Here is a 17722-nt window from a genome sequence, read left to right as displayed (position 1 = left end):
AGTGTATAAGCCTAAAAGGAGACTATGTTGAAAAATAAAAAAGGTTTACCCCCAAAAATTAAGTAGTTTTTATTTTTGCACGGACTTTTCAAACGACCCTCGTATAAATAGTTTGTACTCTTAAACACTACACTTTAACTCAGTTACCTGCTACAGTTTCATGTGTTCTGATCCATAAGTAGTGAAGATATTGAAAGTTTTTTTTGGGTCGACGTACTTACAAATATTTTAATTTTTATGTTTTCGTGCGTTAATAAAAAAAAATATTGCAAATTAATAAAAAAAAAAAAAAAGGAACCCCCACAGGATTTAAATGATTGAAACAGATAATAGACATTTAAATAATTTATTTACATTTTATATTAATTAATTAATAATTTATATAAATTTAATTTACAATTTTTCTTTACTCGACATTTTGCAACTTTATTTTTAATTTTTTTTCAAAAAAAAAACTATTTCATTTATTTAAAATAAAACAAAAAATACACAAGAATTTGACATTTTTTTAGTTTTTTTTAAAGATTTTTACTTTTTTTTCGTTTTTTTTTTTTTTTTCAATAAATTTACAAAATAATACGAGAAATTCATAATATTTACAGGAATTGGTGAAATATAATTAATAGAAAAACGCATTTTTATTTTATATTTATATATATATATATATATAAATATTTACAATAGCTTATATGAACAGCTGATATCTTATTTGATTAAAATTAGATCAGCTGTTTTAATTTGAACAGCTGTTTTTTTTTGGTTTTTTTTTTTAATTTGTGTGGGATTAACATATCCCTTAATACTTTTAGACATCTTCTAGTCAACATTTTTCATTGATTTCTTTCTTTTTTAGATATTTATCTAATACATGGAATTTCTTACATAGGAATAAATGAAAAGTATTTAACATAAAATTTCATGTTCAAAAACGTTATTAAGTTAATTTTAAATTCTATGTTATAAATGACACAGCTGCAATATGTTCCAATATGTCTTTTGTATCCTCGTTAATTACAAAACACTTTTATTTTTCAATTTAACTAACAAAAAATTAATTTTGAATTCTTATTTTACTTCTTTTGGTAAAAGAAAGTTTTGATCATAAAAGTGCTTCACTTAGCGAAGTTTTTTGAAAAATTAATATTACAAATCAATAAAATTCTAATAATTACAACATATTGTGATTAGTTAATAAAGATGGATTAAGATTTTTGTAATTCTGTCACGATTTCTGTAATCGTGTGTGTCAAATAAAGGAAGTAATAGGTAATATTAAGCATCTTTGCTAGCAGCGTATTAAATTTAGAATTAATTTCATATTTAGAAGTATCTCTTCAGTAACAATTTGTTCAATTAAATTTTAAATTTATAAATTGAAACCCCCCACCCGGTCAAAGTTCCGGTTTATGAGGTTCTTTTTCTATACTTTTTAATTCTACATTGGATAAAAAACCACGTGACTGACGCGCATTATGGTAGCTGTTTAATGAATCGATAATTCTTTCAGAAACTGTTTCGATAAAAATTTGAAAGTACCACATTAGTCTCTATAATTTTGATTTAAATAATTGTCATATTATTTGTACGATTGCGTACAAAATACATCGATAGTGAAATTTTTTGTGGTAATACCTATCTATCGATCAATAAATCGATTTGGACAAACAGTTCAAAACAATCATCGGAAACATTGAGAATATTCATTCACATCAATCTATCATTCAAAAAAATCAGAAAATAATAGTTTTGAATAAATCTATCGACTATTGTCAATCGATAATTAATATTGATTAAATAATTTCCTATTTTATTTTTAATTTTGGAATGACTTATTTCCTTGCCCATAAAGTGAAAATAATCTCATTATCACAAATGTGAGGGGGCGAATTTCTATTTAATCAATTTTAGAAATATAAATTTCCCTTCTTTATTTTTTAAAAAAAAATAATAACCCTAATCAATACATTAGTATTGTAATAATTACAAGGTTTTCCCCTCAATCATCTTTAAGGGGTACCGTCGAATGATTGTAGAGTCCTTGGGCCATCAACTGTAAGGCTAGAGGGTTCCTGGAGCCGCTAGCCTTCTTTATCTTGGCGCGTTTATTCTGAAACCAGATTTTGATCTGTGCTTCGTTCAGTCCAAGCTCTGAAGCTAGCGCTTGACGACGTCTTTCAGTAAGATACCTGCAACAATTGGAAAGGGGGGAAAAAATTAGAAAATTGGGTTAAATTGTTTTCCTTTATATTTTTATAATTATACTTAAGGGGAAGTGGCCAACTACGAGGGGCACTACTTGTATTTTGAACCTTGGCAACACTGAGTGTTGTCAGGTGCTATCTGACGTTTCCACTTGAAAGTTTGACATTTTTGACGATAATCTTCTTCAGAACAGTGCCTTTAGAGGAACGTAGAAAGGTCAATTCTGAATGGTACACAACCATTTGTTTGCTGGAAGTCTTTGATGAAATAAGGAAAACAAACAAGCGCCGTCGGATCCATCTTCATCAAGACAATGCCAGCTGTCACACATCTCGTCTAACAACCGACTATTTGAGCACTCAAAAAAATCGAATTAATGGGTCATCCGCCGTACAGTCCTGATTTGGCACCAAATGACTTCTTTTTGTTTCCGAACGTCAAGAATAAATTACGTGCACAACGATTTATCGTCGGCAGAAGAAACCGTTGATGCACTCAAAAACCATGTTTTGGAGGTGTCTCAAGCGGAATGGAAAAAAATGCTTTGACAAGTGGTTCGAACGCATGCAGAAGTGTATAGATCATAAAGGAGAATATTTTGAAAAACAATAAAGTCATTTTCAAATGACAAATTACTGTTTTTTCATTATCAGGCTCAAAATATAAATAGTACCCCTCGTACTTCAGAGATCTTGTCTTTACATTTACAGTTTTTCTCTCTATCGATATTTTCCAGACACAGAAGGAGAACATATATTTGAAAATTCTTGTGCGTTCCCCAAACCAGAATCTGTAGTTTATTTTCCATACTATTCACCTTTAAGAACCATAATCGATCATCTTTTTTTTAGGACACAGTGGATCTCGTTTCAAGAAGTGTTCTTTTATTCAGATTATCCCCCAGGAAACTCTTAAGATGCGTGATTTCTGGGTAAAAACTCCTGATTCGAAATCTCTGCTCAGTTCCAGTCTTATGAGGAGTAAAAGATAAGATAAGATAATAGATGGGACGGGACCTTACGCCCCACGGCACCGCAGCCACAAAAGACTTATTGTGCCAGTCCCTTCTTAGTTCTAGTAAGCAAACCCTCCCCTCCTGAAGAGGTTGAGGACTTTCCCTACTAGTTCTTTTTGCGCTACTATCTCCTTTGGTCTCAGCGTTCCAAAGGTTTCATAGCGCAATGGCTCGATTGCAACGCAATCGAACAACAGGTGAGAGGCCGTTTCCTTCTCTTCCTGACACAATCAGCACAACGGTTCCGAGTTAATAAACACCTTGCGCAGATGCTTCCTGAACCTACCGTGCCCCGTGAATAGGCCTGCAATCAGAGTAATCTGATTTCTACCCAAGCTCTTTGGTTCTTTGCTTACATAGCCAAGGCATCATGGTCTTACTGTGTTTAACCCCAGGACACATCACCCAGTTCTTTTCGTGCTCCCGTCCAGATCTATTCTCTGAGAGCGCACGAATCGAATCCCTGGTGATTCCCAGAACAGGCTCCGGGACCGATGATAGGAGTTTTATGAGGAGTAAAAGATTTTATATTAATATTAATCTCACCTATTAATATTAAATTCCGTTTTCAGCCTGGCCAGCTGTTCTCCGCTGAACGCTGTTCTCGGTCTCTTGTCTTCCGCTGTTTTCTCTTTCCGTTTTATTCGTTTAGTTCTTGGACCTAGAAACAAACATTATTCGATAAATTGGTAAATTTTTCCAATAAAATAAACAAACAATAAGCAAATAACCAAGTCAGCTTTTGTATAGTATAATACAGATGTGTTAAATCACACAAACATTTAAGAACTGTTGTGTACGTATGTGTGTATGATAAAATACGATAAATATGTGGTTATATAACTGAGTTGGTAACACTGGGTATAAATGAGGGTAATTGCCATTTTTGCATTCATATAAACACAAAAGAGCGAAGGGTGAATAAGTTAGAGATGTGTGTGTATTAAAATGGTTTTGGGGATGTGTGCAGTAAGGAAGAACCCTACCCAAGGAACAATAATACAGCTCTCCCACAAAAGGTCCCCCCCATTTGGGGAGAGTAAAGTCACTGGAGCTTTATCAGGCCCTAGTTATCCCCTGGCGGCGGTGTGTACACTCCCTGGGGAGTATTTAACGTACTTATATATCCCACTAACCCCCTATCATATAGGAGCTCTCTTGTAGCTCGTTAACCTCTCATTAGCTCTATTATTCTCCAAGTTAAACACCCGCACGACACTTTGTTAACTCCTTTCTGGTTGCTTTAATTACTAAACCAACTCGACCAACCTAATAAATCTCTCTTCTTTTTATACTATATAAATCATATGATTTGTAAAGAGCATAGTACAAAAACTGCTCACCAGATTGCGGCCATTTCAGCTCATTGATAACAGCTGATATGTTTTTTGTGAACAAATGAACCAATGAGGGTAATTTATTTTCTTTCAGTGTCGGGCAGAAAATCTGTCATTATCACATCGGTCACGAGTGCGAAAAGTGCTTCTTTACCACACCAACTTACTTCCCGTAGTATCAATTAGATTACCAAGTTAGTTTTTATATTTATCCTTTAGTTAATTGCAGGTTTTAATATGTAAGTCTTCAATGATTTATTTTGTTTTCAAACTTATGAAATAATAATAAATAATAAATAAAAAGTGTATTTATAATATATTTTTAAATCTTTAATTGAAATTTGCAACTGCAACAACTGTTGCAACAAGCAAATGTGATATAAGACAAAACAATAACATGAATATGAATAGGAGAAGACACCCAATGATGTCACAACATTAACAAGCATAATATAGTACTGCACCTCACTTATGAGGAGAGTAGATCACGAGGCCATCTTCTCTTCAATCTTCTTAGAGCAGTAAGTAAGTAAGTAATCACCTATTTTTTCAGGCGGGACTTTACGTGCAACTACCATTTACTAGGTGTCGTGGACGGAGGCGACTAGCAAACGTAGTTTTTACAATTTCTCATTTAACTATTAAATAAAATGCAAGGCCTAGAGACCAGGAATTGAATCCAGTACCACACAATGCATATTAGCTTTGCAGGTCTCGCTTTTTGCTTTCCAAGAAGTACAAAATGAATACCACAGAGTTTCAAAGTTTTCCGTCCATTTAGGACATCAATGTAAAGGTGAACGTGTGAACATATCGGACCCTCTAATCTCCTTAGAGGATTACCTGGTAATGTGGAGGAAGATAGAATGTTCTATGAGAGGGTTAGGGATGAGCCGCTGTAGAGAAATCAAAAATTTGAAGAAACGAGTGTTAGTAAGATCTTTGAATGAAAGGGATTTTGTAGATTATTATGGATAGTGTGAGGTTAGCTACATAGAACGGAGCGTTAAGTAGTTTTCGAAGTATTTTTGACTGTAATGTCTGGAGGCATAGAGAGTTGGAACGCTTAGTCAATCCCCCATACTTCGATGCTGTATGACCAAATAGATCGTAGTAATAGAAGATATAGGAGTCTTATTTTTAAGGTTAAGTTTTGATCGATTTTCGAGTAGTCTAGCGTTGGTCAGTTTCTTGTCTTTTCAGTCTAGTCTGGGGGGATTCCATGTCAACCGTTTGCTTCTAGGTACAGTCCAAGGTAGCGTAGTTTGTCCACTGTTGGTACAGGGGTTTGGTTCCAAGATGATGGGAGATAGGCTTTTTCGTCTTAGAGTAAATACTATATGTTATTGTCTTGGTAATGTTAGTTTTGATTCGCCAGTTGTATACACACCAAGTATTAAAATAGTTACAAGAGAAATCATGGACCACCATCAGTAAATAGGAGAAAATCATTAGATCTATTTTGGTGGAAATCTTTAAAAAAGTTAAAAACTCTATTGTGTAGTGACGTATTTCCGGTTAAGGGACTTTTATCGATGCTTACAGCCAAGGCCTCTGGTATAACGTTTGCTAGTTACGATTTTTCGTTTTTTTCCTTATTTTGTTCATACATATACACAAACACACATACAAATAAACCATCTTAAAACGGATATTCCGGTAAAAAGTCGCAACAGGAAATTGGTACTTTTCTTACCGACTAAGAAACAAGTAAACTTACTTATATAGTATTCAGGAGAACATGGAAAAACTTGTATTTCCGGTGTAAACTTAAAATCTAGTATCTGCGTAATCAAAATACTTTTCTTTTCTATTAGGAATTCGAAGTAATTTTTTTTTGTTTTTTTTAATGGGATGGGGGCGACACGCTTGTCTCAAAAGTAACCGTGTTGGGAGGTAATAATAATTAATTTAAACGTATCAAGAAAAAAAACATTTTTTTAAACTATTTGCGCCGATTGTTGAAATACTGATTAATGAAAAATTAACTATTTTTCAGCGGCAAAGTTTAAAAATAAATTAATAAATTAATAAATAAATAAAAATTGAAAAATACGTATTTAAGTGTGGACGGTAAGTGCTGCTACCTACAGAGGATGCCTATAAACAGCACATATAAACACAGTTCGGTAATACGTCATTCAGTCACAGTCCACGAACTCACTCGCACGTGTGAGGAGGTGGCTAGCTGATCGTGGTCACGTGTGTGATTCTTAAGTCTATCCGGGACAGAGAGCTAAACGAACTGGTAGTGATCATAACGCTTTTTCTTTATTTACATTGACTTCCTGGTGGTTATCCGACAAAACGAAAACTGAAGTTTGAGCAGTTAGAGAATTTTTTCAAAATTTATAATTATAAAATACAATTTTTTTTTTAAGGATAACCATACCAAAACCTCTCCCACTTTCGTGAGATATTTTTTTTAGAGTTAGATCTGAACGGATGTTTTACGTACGCTAAAATATGGTACCTACTTCCGGTATAGTGTTTTTTTTTCTCCATACCCGGAATTTCCAGTGAATTTTGGTTCTAATTCCCCTCACCAGTCTAGTTTCATAATTGGCCTAAAATAAATTTCCAAGGTAACAACTCAGGAAAACTAAAGGAATTTTTTTCCAGGAAATTCACACTTTTCAAACAATTCATTTTAATTCCCTTTGTTGAAATATACGTATAAGTGATTAGGGCCATGCTTAAAAATTAGCTCTTTAGAGGCCAAGAAAAAACTAACCCACTGCTTACTTAATCAAGTTTTTGGCGCCACGGTAGCCGAGCGGTTAGAGGCGAGACCTGCGAAGCTAAGATGCATTGTGGTACTGGGTTACATTCACCGATCTATATCTTTAATGGTTAATATGAGAAATTTGCAGTAAAGTATGTTTGCTAGTCGCCACGGTAGCCGATCGGTTAGATGTTAGACCCGCAAAGCTAAGATGTACTGCGGTACTAGGCTATATTCCCCGGTCTATACCTTTAATGGTTAATATGAGAAATTTACAGTAAAGTATGTTTGCTAGTCGCCACGGTAGCCGAGCGGTTAGATGCTAGACCCGCAAAGCTAAGATGTATTGCGGTACTAGGCTATATTACCCGGTCTATACCTTTAATGGTTGATATGAGAAATTTACAGTAAAGTATGTTTGCTAGTCGCCACGGTAGCCGAGCGGTTAGAGGCTAGTCCCGCAAAGCTAAGATGTACTGCGGTACTAGGCTATATTCCCCGGTCTATACCTTTAATGGTTAATAAGAGAAATTTACAGTAAAGTATGTTTGCTAGTCGCCTCCATACACGACACCTAATTGCCCCGCCTGAAAAAATAGGCAATTACTTTACTTTACCTTTAATTAAGTTTTATAAAACAGTATTTCCCAGGAAATAGCCGTTATGAGACGCTCTGAGTGAGAAGTCTTTTCCTCAAAATGGTCGGCGTTTGTCTGTCTGTATCCACTGTATAACTCCAAAACTAAAGACCGCAGGGAAATTAAAATTTTTTATATTTTGTTAAGTAGACCAACTCGCCAAGACTAAATACCGAAAATTCCATACTACTCTCACGACTAGCTCTAATCCTCTTGTACTGTCTCTCGCTTCCTCAGACATCCCTAATACTCCTACTCGCCGACTGAATCGCCAGTGGCCCCACGACTTCCTTGCAGTCTGAAGAACTAAACGTCATTCTTCTCCTCTCTCTCCTCTCTCCTCCTCACAGTCACCTCTCTCATATAGAGAGTGCTACCGCTGGGTAGCTTCTCTCCTCCTGCACCAGTTCATCACTCTCTCCATATTTACTTATTGTATACAGATTGTAAATTACAAAATAAATTAAAAAAAAAAAAATTGTTTAGATACGGACTCAGCAATTATAGCGCGAGACGGAAACTGAAATGAAGACGAAATCTTTACACCACAGCTAATTAATCTAACCTCTGCTAATGAATAAAAGTCCGAAACCGGTCAGGCTTTATACAAATAAACATGCATTCTACGTCGAATAAAATAGAAGATAAAAAAATTATTTCTACTATTTGAAGAAAATATTTCAGTGCTTCGGTAGAGTGTCACTTCCGGTGTACAGAACTCGGTAAAAACCTTGGTATTTGAAGCGAACCGAAACGGAAGTACCAAGTTATTTTGAGACTTTATCATTGAAGTCTCCTATCCGAATACTCACAAACGTTCGGCAAAAACGTTTTTGTCGTGCCCAGAGGATCCATCCTAGTCGCCAGTATTTCCGGTAAAAGAGCTAATTTCGAAAATTTTCTACTAGCGATTACAATAATTCCACTTGCTTCATGTAAGAGACAGTAAAAAAAAAAGGGGACTTTTAACTGATGACTAAGTGACTAAGGACTTTGAAAAATCCCAAATACTTGTAGACAGAGATATCTCTGGAGTTAAAAAGAGACAGGGTGAAGGCTTCGAGGAGAATTATGAGAGATTTAGAGAGTGACATAGTAGGAGAAGGTCTCTCTCTCTCTTTCTCTAGAAGAGGCTGCGAGAGAGAGGACGAACTCGGAGATCGGCCGCGAGAGCGCTTCAGTTGCAACTCTACCTTGGTGGTCTCAGCCCCACTTCGCTCCTCACCATGCCTCTTTGTCTAATTACCGAGAGCTCTCTCTCTAGCTGCATTCCCATTTAGAGTTGATCTATCAGTCCTTTTCAATATGTCCCCTGAGACATTTATAAATATACTTAACTGTCATACCTTGAAATATTTCTCCAATAATATTATTTTATAAAATTAAAAAAGAAATTCCTTCTACATTTTCTGTACTTCGAATGTCATTACATTTAAATATATTACAAACAGGAAGAAAGATTGTTGCCAATTTCAGCCGTTATTTTTCGATCTAGCCAAGCTTTTGACTTAGGTACCAATAACCGCAATACATCTTAGCTTTGCGGGTCAAGCATCTAACCGCTCGGCTACCGTGGCGAATAGCAAACATACTTTACTGCAAATTTCTTGTATTAACCATTAAAGGTATAGACCGGGGAATATAGCCTAGCACCGCAATACATCTTAGCTTTGCGGGTCTAGCCTCTAACCGCTCGGCTACCGTGGCGAATAGCAAACATACTTTACTGCAAATTTCTTGTATTAACCATTAAAGGTATAGACCGGGGAATATAGCCTAGCACCGCAATACATCTTAGCTTTGCGGATCTAGCTTCTAACCGCTCGGCTACCGTGGCGACTAGCAAACATACTTTACTGCAAATTTCTCATATTAACCATTAAAGGTATAGACCAGAGAATATAGCCTAGTACCGCAATACATCTTAGCTTTGCGGGTCTAGCCTCTAACCGCTCGGCTACCGTGCAAACATACTTTACTGCAAATTTCTCATATTAACCATTAAAGATATAGACCGGGGGATATAGCCTAGTACCGCAATACATCTTAGCTTTGCGGGTCTAGCCTCTAACCGCTCTGCTACTTAAGTCTCCTTATATATGAGAAATAGTGTCATGTATTTCACTGAAATGCACTTTTTTTTTTTTTAGTTCGGGGAAGAGGAAGTCGAGTGAATTTTCACGCCAAATCTAATTTTGTTTTTACCGGAAAAAAATAAATATTCTCTTTGGATATGAGATGGGGGGGGGGGGTTAGTGTGTGTCAGCTGGAGTTGGGGAGAAGATTGTCCAATGTCACCAGTGATGAGCCGTATCTGATGGACAAGAGTCAAAAATTATTGGAACCAACTTAGGGCTTAAACGAGTATGTTGTCCATAATTTAGAGAGCCGTGAAAGGGTGCCTTAAAGGACGAAACAAATTGACACATCTTGTCTGTCACAGTTCTACATAGTACAATAACACCCAACAAGCAACACTGTAGGGCAAAAAGCCAGAATTGTTTAAAAGGGTAGGTACACCACCGGACCACCAATACCCTTTTGTCTGTCCTAGTAAGGTTTGTCATGCAATAAGGGACCGCAATTTTCTTCTATTATTTGTACAAACAATGCTTTGGACTGTTTTTTGCTTTAAGAAACATACAAATATTTTTGCCTATTTTATTTTGTTTACCCAACAAAAAGGGTGTAAAGAGGGAACCCTTGAAAAGGGCTCATAGAAATGTTACAAGGATCAAGCGTAACCGACAGGTATTTGGCTGTCCTGTCCGCTCCACCACCCCCATATGCATTTGACTTCCTTGCACCTAGCCCAATTTAGAAACTTTAAAATCACCCATATCCAAACAAATATATTCAAAAACCCGCCAAGGGGGGGGGCCGATTTTTACCTCAACAATAGGCAACATTGTCTCTCTGGAATAAGTTGTCCTAGAGACTGTCACAGTAATGAAACTTCCGGTCATGAGAACATTAGCAAAACCTACTCACACGATTTCCTCTTGCTAATACACATTCAAACCTCTAACTCGTAGTGCAACAAATATTTTTAATTTTTCTTAAAACGTTTTTTCCCCCTGTTTTTTAGTTACACATTTCCGTAGTCTTCCAAAAATCATTCCTTCCGCTTGTCAGCAGCTAACATATGCAGTCTTCATGCAGTAATGAATGCAATAAAGTCAATTACAGTGCATATGCAGCAAATCGATCAGACAGAAGTGGGTTCCCCCCACCTTTAAGTCAACTCCTATAAAGTCATACACTCCGTAATTGTCAATGCTAACTAAATCGGAATGTTCTTTAATTACTTTTGAGTTATTTATCTAGTTTTTTATATATTTTTTTTTCCTTACGATCTAATCGATTAGGTTTCAAATTGAATATTTCACGGATGGGTGCCCATGTCGACATTTTTTTTTTTGTATTTAGTGTATTTCTCAAGAGAGTGTTACGCAACTTGAGAGCTCACAATTCATTAAACTTATTGGCTTAAAACTAGCGCAATCAACCAATCAGGTGTTAACACTAGCACAACGTTTTTCTTATCCAAAAATTTACGTAAGTAAACTTTCTTAAAAGTAGGGTTTGGAAGAGTGGATGAAGCTCTTAAGTGTGATTTTAGTATATGGTACGGTACTACACCTGTACAAATATTTGTAAATATTAAATGTCTGAACGAGATTCATAATTGCTAGGATGTTATTGTATCGGAAATGAGAATGTAAGATTATGGTTTTTTTTCGTGTTTGTCTCTAAATTTTTTAAGGCTTTTATTTGAATTTTTGGCTATTACGACCAATATGGAGCAGAATTGTGAGGGGGGCTCCGCCAAACCATCCAACATCCACAACCTATCCAATCTTTCCAGTCTAAAGTCCTCCGCCGAATCGTTAACACTAGTGCTGCACGAGACCGAGACGAGGCGAGACTTTAGGGAGTTTAGTGACCGAAGCCTATAACGGTCCGCTATATAAAGGCCAAGGGAGCGGCCCCAGTTAGGGTGGGGGCAGTGTGTGTTTTCCCAGTCAGTGTAGTCGCAGGACTTTAAAAATTAATATTTGAAAAACCAAGACGAGACCGAGATTTCTCGACGAGATATATATGATGTCTCGAGATTTGTCTCGTTTCTCGTGCAGCACTAGTTAACACACCATTCTAAAGTCTCCAACCGCACCTTCCATCATGATCTCAATATTCCTTATGTAGGATGAGTTATTCCACACACCCTGATTCCTGAAATTTCCACAGAAAACTCTCTGTGATCACCCCCCAAAATCCTTTGGCTCAATCACTATCCACATCCTCCCATCCTGACAATCCTCCACGTCACTCTTAAAACGGCGTTGGCCACGTGACGACCTCATTGCTTCTTAAACCCCAATAAGTACCTAGAGAGTTCCAGCGCTGGCTGGTTTCTCTCATCCCGTCATCCCTAGTTGTGGCACTGAGCCAGCTCTGTAGCACAATCGAATGTTTCTTTCTACAACACTTTTGCTCAATGTGTATTTTGTACAGCTGCAAATAAAATAATTTAAAAATAAAAAATTGAATTAGGAATTATGATAAGAGCTTTTTTTTGGTAATTATTTTAACAATTTTGGATTGAAATTAGTCTGGAACATGGATTTTGGGAGTTTTAGTAAACAAAAAAATTAAACACTTTTCTTACAAGATTTTATCAGTCTAGAGGTACTTCCGGTCATATTGCCGCGTCTCCTGGTGGCAGTTAAAGGAAATAAAGCCAGCGTTTGGTAATTAATCAAACAGGAAATATTGAATTTTAATGAAAGCTTGCTCATAACTTCAAACTACTCTATATGTGCGAACAACCAAAAGCAATTAACCTTAACTTATTGTTAAGTTGTCCCTTAATAACATGAAGAGAATTAGATGTTCTTGGCCGGAGGGCGCGGGGCCAGCCACGGGTGCAAAGTTTGAAGACGGCTAACGGTACTGTTCAAACAACTATTAATGTTTAAGGCTATAGTTTGTCTGTGGTGGCGGGAACCCCCCTGCAAAGCTCGTTAACAACTACACCGCCCAAACTACATCCGCCCTACGTCTTCAAGGAGTTGCTTGCTCATATTACCATTATCTTCGATGTTCTTGAGACATCAGGAAGATGGTGGGGTGGGCTCTCGGTCTATTGGACAAGTTGATGAATGTACCCTGCAGCAGTGTCTGGGGGTTTTTGAAGACACACTCCGGCATTCTACAGCTCAAAAACCACTGACTCCAGAACATCACTCTGACTGCAATGCTGACTAGATCAATCAATGGTGTTATGCTCCTAGGAACAGCAGCCTCTTTACAACACCAGTCTCCAATACTGCCTTATTCGTACAAATCAGCTGGTAATCACTCGCCATTTTTGCTCTTATTTAAACCAATCTCTTCACTTCTACTACTAAGATAGATGATGGTTTAAAATCTTGGTTTTGAAGGGATTTTTTCCACATTTTATTTAAATTTATTTTTAGCGGGGGGTTGCTCTTAGCTATTTTTTTTTTTTTTTTGTCTGACTGTCTGATCGCTTCAATTTAACGGCAGCTTTCTCAGAGTTTTCTATTGGATGCTGTTGCTTGTCACCGCCTGTCGTTTGGTTACTAAGTCATTCATGGAGTTGACAATAGAGTTCTTTAATCCTAGTTGGCTCAAGGAATCAGATACTCACTTGGGAATCTGGAAAGTTTTGATAATAATGCCGCTTATCGGTGGATGTGTGTTCTTCTAAAGCTTTAGAAGAAGACGTAGAAGAAAAGTCTTTATTATCAAAATGCTACAGAATATTGTCTTTTAAATAAAGAAAAGAAAAGAAAATCTGTTTTTCTTTCAATCTTTTGAAATTTCCACGAAAAGAACAGTATAACTTGACATGTACGAAATATAGACAAAAACACTTGGTCTAAAACCGTGAGTGTGGCTATATAGAGTCAGTCTGTCGCAAATAGCTGGACCGGAATCTTTGTAAAGGTAGAAGTGCTTTATGGCATCCAGCAAGAATGTAGTCCTATTAGCCTGTAAAAAATCTGCATTCACTTTTGTTTATCTTGTAACTTCAACGGCCTCTGCAGACAAAGAGGAATATTCTACCATTCTCCTGAATTTACTTTTAGATCCTGGGACTTATACACTTCTCACATATCAGGGGGTGGTGAAGATCTAAGTACCTAGCGATTGCTGTCAAACAGGATATCAACAGTTTTCCCTCGTTTTCCTGCTCTTTCTGGTGCAGAGCCGCCCCCCCCCCGCTTTACACAGACTCCAGGAGGTTAATCAATCCCCCCCCTACACTTATGAAGAAGGAAGAACCCTGAAGTGAAGAACCCCCAGAAATATCAACTCAGGACTCCAAAATACAGAAACTCATAGATAGCCTACGGGGTACATAACAGACGTTTCCTTTAGTTCTGTAGCAGCCTCCACAGTGGTTGGACCCAATACACTATGTTTTTAGAGATTTTTTTTTTTTTTTCTGAGTCTATCATGTCCCTTAAAGTAAACAGAAGGTCATATAAGGGTCAAGTACTCTTAATGAACACCATTGGGATAGACTTGTGCGTAGCATTCTAACGCTAAGTAACTTACCACTGCCGCCCAAAGGGTAAAGGGCCGTAGTTGGAGGATTCTCCGCCTCGGAACATCCAACTGGTCTTCGCTCCTGGGCCGCAAAGATTTCCACCCCTACCCCCCCCCCCAGAGCTCGCTCAAATCGGCCTAAAATAAGAGTTCAGCAACCTAGACTAAAAACCTAACATTACATACTAGTTCTCTTCCTTGGAAATCGCAAGGACAGGAGAAACTTGCACCTGGAGGGATTAGCTACTTCTACCCTGTACAACCTTCTGGAATTCAATACTCCAATTAGGACTAAGTGAAAGTGCACTAATGAAATAAGTAACAAAAGAAAATACGATAAGCATAAATAATAATAAGAAAAATTGTTCTCACTTTGGTAGAGCATTACAGATGATCGAGTGTCTCTCGTAAGTACTTACTTCTTCCTAATGACAAAAAAGAAAAAGCATTTTATTAGTTTCCAGTATTTTGCGATTTTTTTTAAACTGAAAAGAAAAAAAATAAATAATTAGGCAAGACATAACAAAGGAAGTGATTGAGGTACTTCCGGTGGAGGCATTCTTATGGCTATCATACAATGTAGTGGATCCTCGGATCCGATCGAAATGTCGTCATCGACAACCATTTTATTGTTTCGGAACACTTTTTACGCGACTTCCAAAAGTGTATATCCGGTGCACATCCAACTTTTGTTTTTTAAATGAATTTCAATGGTTTTTTTTTTTTATAATTAAACAAATTAAAAGTAATTCAGTAATTAGATTATTAATTAAAATAATTTTGTTTTATTAATGGTTAGTAATTATAGCGATGATAATTAAAATTGTTGAGATATTATGGCGGGGCTTGGCTGATATAGAAGAGGCGGAAGTTCCCCTATATTGATCATAAAGAAATATGATGATATTTTAGGTTAGGAATAGTGGCCCTGCGGGGTGGTTATTAAAGTTGGCTGTGTAATTAGCCACTCTCGGGCGGCTAGCCAGAGATGGTATGGCAAGATCAAGTGGAGAGGTTTTGTAAGCTAGTGGTGGCGGATATGACGTAGTGCTACCGAGTGTTGGCCACTGATAGCGGCTTTTCCGCAAACAAAGACCCCCCCTCTCACTACGAAGGGGGCGAACTCCTTCTTCACCCCCACCCCCCCAACACTTCCTCTCTGTGTACGTGGAAAAACGGAAATCCTGCTCCCCACCCCAAACTGTGAGTGTCCCTCTTGCTGGGCTTTTGCAAACACACTCATAAATTTCCCTGGCTTGTTCTGGATATTTTCCCAATATGGAGTCTGTGAAATGATCAACCCCATCTGGAACACCAAATTTTTACTCCAGTTACTATTATTCCTGGCCAATCATCTAGACAGTTTTTATGATTGGAATTTGTCTCAAGCGCCTCCATGAACTGCTTTATTTTCAGCATTCCCAGAGACACTCACATTTCGCGCTACTACGATGTGTTGAAGCGGCTTTTCCCCTGTCTACCGCCATGCCAGTATTTTCTGGGCTTCATTCCTTTTCCAAGTTATCCCAATCTCAAAGACACCATCTTATATTTTTTTCAACTCTTCAAGATCCAAATCCTCGATCCATTCTCGTAATACTAGATCTCGTCTCTCTGATTTCTATATTCCCTCACATCGTACTTTTTTTTTTGTCTCCTTTTTTTGGCATTGGCTTTCGCCATAATAGCCAGCATCGTCTAGGTGCTTATCACTAGAATATCACTCACTCTTCATTCTTACTTATATATACATTCGCTTCACACATTCATCCCTCTACTATATCCAACTATCTACATACAAACTTACAACTAATGGATGGATCAGTACTCTATATTCCTGCCATCCTTATAGCTTAACCTAAAATTAAAATCACCGTAATCCTTCTCTAATCATTTTCTTCCATTCATTCTAATTCGGCTATAACTTTTAAATACATTCATATTTCTTTGCTAGCTCTGCTACAGATTTAAGCACATAGATGTTGGTGGAGAATATTATGTCTTCGTAGCGAAATGGTGCATCTAAATACCCTGTACGTATATGTCGTCAAACATTCGTTTCCTTTATACCACATAACTTATATTATAATCATTATTATATGTTTGAAATCTTCCTCCTCATTGCAATCTTCATCCTTTGACAAATCCTTCCTAATACGTGCTACCTCATTACGCCATGCTCCTATCCTTTCTGTCTTTAAATCTCGTCTGTCCAATTATCGCCTTTCTACCCAGCTTCCTCCGAAATTATAATTGTATGCATTTATTTCCCTAATTTTTATTCTTATTTTTGTAAATATTTGCCTATTTTTTTTTGCATATAAATATCTAAAATACAGGCCAAGCTAAATAGGGCCTCCAACTGCTCATGTTCTTATTCTTAGGGGACCAATAGTCCGAGGTTTATACATTTATTTCCTTTCTTTCTTCATTAAACCAATATTTAGGAGGCTAGCATTCATGTTATTATAATGAACACATCATAGAAACGCATTAACGCTTTAACAATCATGGGATCTCCAAAATAAGTCAATTTCCGGTGTAAAAAAAAATTCCAATTTCCTGAAATAATTCGACACGATCTCACTAACTTCCTTTTTATAAAAAAAAACAAAAAACAAAAAAAAGTAGGCGGAAAACTGAAATGAAAAACCTCAAGTCTAGAAGGAAAAATGCGATATAGTGCAATGGTTAGACTCGGGATGCAATGGATAAAAAAAAAAAAAAAATAGACCTATATATTTGTAACGGATGTAGAACTTGCTCAGAAAATAATAATAATAAAAAAATAAAAAAAGAGTAAAAGATGAAATGGTTAGGTTGGTAACAATGTGAAATGTCGACATGTTTGTGGAAGTACTATCTTGAAGGCATGTGTCCACGAACGATCTCTGTGTGTATGTGAGTTTGTCTGCCGGTATAAAAGTGTAATAAGGCGTAACAAATATGGCCACACATTGTACATTATATAGAGAGCTGTGGATATCTAGGTATATATATATATATGTCAAAGTAATGACAATAGTGGTAGTGTATGTGCGTATGTGTGTGGGGCCTTCACTTCATATAAGGCCCATATATATATATATATATATATATAATACAATAATAATATAATAGTAATAACGATGACTTTAAGGACAAATTGTCACTTCCATGGTGGCCCTACTCGTAGTATTGTAACGACTCTTTAGTACCAAAGACATCTTACAGATAGACCTAACAT

The 17722-nt window shown here is 36.7% G+C and overlaps 1 protein-coding gene across 2 annotated transcripts in view; it reads right to left on the bottom strand.

Moving 5' to 3' along the window:
• Positions 1-874: 874 nt before the first annotated feature.
• LOC141454464 (homeobox protein E60-like) overlaps positions 875-17722 on the bottom strand; it is a 103333-nt gene continuing 86485 nt past the window's right edge. The window contains exons 2-4 of one of the 2 annotated variants that reach the window (XM_074128709.1): positions 14869-14921; positions 3764-3878; positions 875-2186 (exon numbers count right to left, since the gene is read on the bottom strand). In XM_074128709.1, coding sequence (XP_073984810.1) covers positions 1997-2186; positions 3764-3878; positions 14869-14881 — 318 coding nt within the window. In that variant the 5' untranslated portion in view covers positions 14882-14921 and the 3' untranslated portion in view covers positions 875-1996. Of the gene's footprint in view, positions 2187-3761; positions 3879-14868; positions 14922-17722 lie in introns of those variants that run through there. The other variant, XM_074128708.1, reaches the window with a different exon arrangement.

The sequence above is a fragment of the Rhodnius prolixus genome, unplaced genomic scaffold (genome assembly GCF_049639745.1).
Source record: "Rhodnius prolixus isolate KJV_2025 unplaced genomic scaffold, Rpr scaffold_9, whole genome shotgun sequence".
In the NCBI taxonomy this organism is placed as follows: domain Eukaryota; kingdom Metazoa; phylum Arthropoda; class Insecta; order Hemiptera; family Reduviidae; genus Rhodnius; species Rhodnius prolixus.
Note: the sequence above shows the minus strand (reverse complement) of the source record. Positions and strands in the feature narration are given on the sequence as shown.